Source organism: Vicia villosa, unplaced genomic scaffold, assembly GCF_029867415.1.
Source record: "Vicia villosa cultivar HV-30 ecotype Madison, WI unplaced genomic scaffold, Vvil1.0 ctg.000696F_1_1, whole genome shotgun sequence".
NCBI lineage: Eukaryota > Viridiplantae > Streptophyta > Magnoliopsida > Fabales > Fabaceae > Vicia > Vicia villosa.
Window position 1 is genome coordinate 577,121 of NW_026705313.1, and position 4,278 is coordinate 581,398.

The 4,278-nt window shown below is 30.7% G+C and overlaps 1 protein-coding gene across 1 annotated transcript; it reads right to left on the reverse strand.

Annotated features, from left to right (window-relative positions):
- Positions 1 to 332: 332 nt before the first annotated feature.
- On the reverse strand, positions 333 to 1,364 carry LOC131630545 (uncharacterized). Its single transcript, XM_058901325.1, has one exon. It carries the CDS (start codon positions 1,362 to 1,364, stop codon positions 333 to 335), a length of 1,032 nt encoding a protein of 343 aa, XP_058757308.1.
- Positions 1,365 to 4,278: the final 2,914 nt, after the last annotated feature.

Here is a 4,278-nt window from a genome sequence, read left to right on the forward strand (position 1 = left end):
GGAACGAAAGCACTTTGAATATTAAAAATAACCTTTCCTATCACCTTTTTTATTCTCCCCGCCAAAGCTTTCGAGATAATCTTATGAATGCAATCAACCAAGCAAATTGGCCTATAATCGTCTAAGCCTAACGGATTGTTAAACTTAGGGATCAAAGCCAAGAAGGATGAGGTTGTACATTTTGAGAGAACGGACCCGGAATGAAAATCCCTAAAACAAGATATGACATCCTTTTTAACAAACTCCACACCGCTTCTTTGATTTCACTTTCCTCGAAAGGTAATTCAAGAGAGGTCTTGTCTTCATCATTTAGGATTTTGAAAATATCCCCTTCAAGGACCGGTCTCCTTGAATTTTGTCTCAAAATGTTCAAATACCGCCTCCTTTACTTCCTCCGCCTTACTAAGTAACCCGGTAGACGTAGAAATTGGACCGAGGAAATTGCATCGTAATCCCCCCTTCACGACCGCGTGAAAATACTTACTATTATCATCACCTTCGTTGAGCCACTTCAATCTCGCTTTTTGGATTAACACGTTCTCCCTAATTTTAAGTTGCGTCCAAAATTTCCTATTCGCCTTCTGTCTTTCTCCCACCTCCTTTTCCACATCCAAAGGAAGATTATCAATGACGTTAATCTCCTTAACTCCTTCCTCCAACTCCATATCTATCTTACCAAAGACGTTTGTGTTCCACCATCTAAGCTTACTTTTAAGAAGCCTCAGCTTTTCCTTCAAAACAAAATCCCCACGCCCGTGTACTTCCAACTCCTTCCATTCTTTCTCTAAAAATCCAATAAAATCCTTATTTTGAAACCATTCACTATTGAATTTGAAACGCTTCGGTCCCCAATCCTTCTTATCCGCAACAAGCCAAATTGGACAGTGAACGGAGATGTCCCTTTCGCCAATTTGTTGCCCTATAACGCCCCACCAATTCACTATATTACTAGACACCAAGAAGCGATCTATGCGACTTTTCGGTCTACCGTCACTACTAAACCAACTGAATTTCTTTCCTTTGCAAGAAACATCCAACAACCCTATATCGTTAATGAAACTAGAAACTTCGTCCCATTCCGCATGATTTCCGACCGCTGTCCTACCTTTCCTCTCCCCTCTGTTTTTAACAGCATTGAAGTCTCCTCCTATCAGCCATTCTCCATCATTAAATCTATCTTTCAAAACCAACAGACTGTTCCAAAGATTACATTTTAAAGAAAGACTACAAGGAGAATAAACATTGCATATATAGTACAACCTCTCCATCAAAATAACTTTAACACCTAAATATCCAACACCCCTAAAACTGCATACAACATCCAAATTCCTAGAATTCCACATAATAATTAGACCTCCAGACATACCTACTGAGTCGAAAACTGAGTACTCGATCCCTTTCGCACGCTAGAAACTCTTTGCAGTGGAATCAGAACAAGTTTTCAATTTCGTTTCCTGAAGAAGAAACACATTCGCCCTCCCTTTGCTAATAATTTGATGGATCCTTCTTCTCTGTACATAGCTGCATCCCTCTTTGATGTTGAAAGATCCGATAATCATTGGAAACATTTAACTTGCACCTTCATTCCTTCCTTAACAAACGGACTAGAGACTTCCGTCTCCTGAACACTCTTGATAAATTCATTGTTTGGCTGCGAAACTACCACCCCCAATTTACTAATAGATTTCCGTAAAATTTCTTTGATATGCCCCTGGATGGGCCCGAACGCAAAGAAAATTGAGAAATAGCGTCCGAAAAAGAGGACAGGAATCCTCTGTTGGATACAAAATGGATATCGCTATTGGCCCCCATTTTTCCTTCCTTCTGGGCCTGGACTTTTGTTTCTTACCTGGCCCATCTAAAAGAGATAATTTCTTAAAACGTAATTTTCTTTACTTTTCTTCCTTTCCACGCATCCTCATAGAGACATTTAAAATCAATCAAAGTTATCCTTTTATCTCTATTTTCTTAGTTTAATTTTAATGTCTTTCTATTTTATTGTTGAAACCCTAATTTCATAGTTTTTATAGAAAACTTCCTATCAGTTTTTGTTTCAAATGTATTTTTAACTCACAATTGTGTTTATCTTTAATAGACATTTAAATCCTTGACAAAATAAAGTTAGATGCTAACGTTCATAACTTTTAAAATTTCGAGGATGAAATTTCTTTTAACAAGGTGAGAAATGTAGGACGCTAATTTTCAATTTAAATGGATATAGATATTCGTCAAATAAACTTATAATATTATTTTAAATAATTTTATGTGTACAAGTGTATTGATAATTATTATGACAATTTTGTATGCATTAAGTTAATAATAAATATGTATAATTTTATTTTAACAACTTATTAACTTCTTTTATTTTAATTTATTATTTTATTAAAAATTATATTAATATATATATATATATATATATATATATATATATATATATAATGATATTGTTATTAAATTACCTTGTATATTTATTTGTATAATGTGATAAGTTTACACATATTAAATTTAAATATTAATAAATTTAAAATGTTAGCAATGTATTTAATTAGTTTATATCTTATAAAATAATTAAAATATTTTAATGTTAGTATTTAAAAAATAATATTTAACTAAATATGAATATAATAAACTAAGTAAATATATTTTTGAGTTAATTACATTTTTATATATATTTTAAAAAATGGGAAGTAAAAAGTAAAACAATAAAAATATAACGTGCAATCAAGTCCATAAAAATATATAGTTAAAATAAAAAACAGAATTGATCCTTAAACTGAATTAGTCAATTTAGTAGACTGGATGCTGGTGGTTAAGAAACAGGAAGAAAAGGGAATTACAAAAAATAAGCGCTACAAGGAAAAAAGGAAACAAAATGATCATGCTACTCCTTCGGAGGAAATGAAAAAAAATTGTCCTAGTGTCAAATAGCTGCACAAAATACTTTCTCCGATTTATCTCAAATTTTAATGAGTTTTCCAAGTTCAATTTAGTTATTAGTCTATAATGATTTCAAATTTTAGTGATTCTATTACCTCTCGAAAATAAGTTTTTCTTCACTGTGGAATCTCACAGTTTAATCTGTTTTTTTTCACCGTTACAGTGAATTGAGTGGAATCAACGCCCAAACGATCATAAACATTTCCCTTACTTGGGTCATGCTAACGAGTGCCCCGGGGACACTCTTTAAGCATTCTATTTAAAGAAAATATTCTTTAAAAAGTTAACTATTTCAATTTTCGATGCATTAATTACTTATATTTCCAAGAAAAACTTACTATTTTAAGCTCTTAAAAAGTGCCCCTGGGGCACTTGTTAGCATTTCCCTTACTTATATTACCACCAATTTAATTTTTTATTTAAGATAATTTTATTTGACATAAATCTCGAAATTGACATTTTAAGGTGTATTCTCATATTTAATTTTGATATTTAATGTTATATTGTCAAATTAGATCGATTGAAATACAATGATTCAAATAAACAGAAGATCCTTACTGATGGATATGGATTCGAGTGAGAAAGCATCCAAATAAGGTACGGGGTAAGAGTGAGTTGGAATCATGAGTGTAAAGTAAGTGAGATAAATGGGAGAATTGTACTTCCCAAAATTCATTCGGCGCTTGCTCGATAATTGCAGCCCTTGAGCGATAATTGAATAAATGTGCAAATATGAAATTGTGAGGTTAAAAGATAAAGTAGAAATTTTATTAAGGTCTTAATTGATTTAATTTGTCTTGAAGTAGAAATTTTATAGTTAATTTTATTAAAGTAGAAATTTTGATGTTGTAAAATGTTATAGTTAATTTAATTATCGTAATTATTTGATAATTGATATAATTGTGAGTTTATTATATGTGGTGAATGAGTTGATGTGATAATTTTTTATAATAGTGTATTAGTAATGATATTGAACCTATGATTGACTTTATGTGAATACTTTGTATGATAGATTATGAATTGGTTTACTTATTAGTGTATTTTTATGTTAAGTGATGTGTGAACATATAAATAAGTACATAAAAATAATGTAAATATTATGACAAAATCGAAATATTATGACTGTTTAATTTGAAGAATTATTATTGATAAATATAGTTACTTGTGAAAATATTGTGATTGTAATTGAGATATTATAATAATTATTATTATTTTTCCTCCATGGATTAAAATTAATTGATACACTTAATTGTGATGTATATGTAATAAGTCATGTTTGAAGGTATGAAAGACATAATAATAATGAATAAAAGATTGTGAAATTAAGGTGTAAAAGTATTT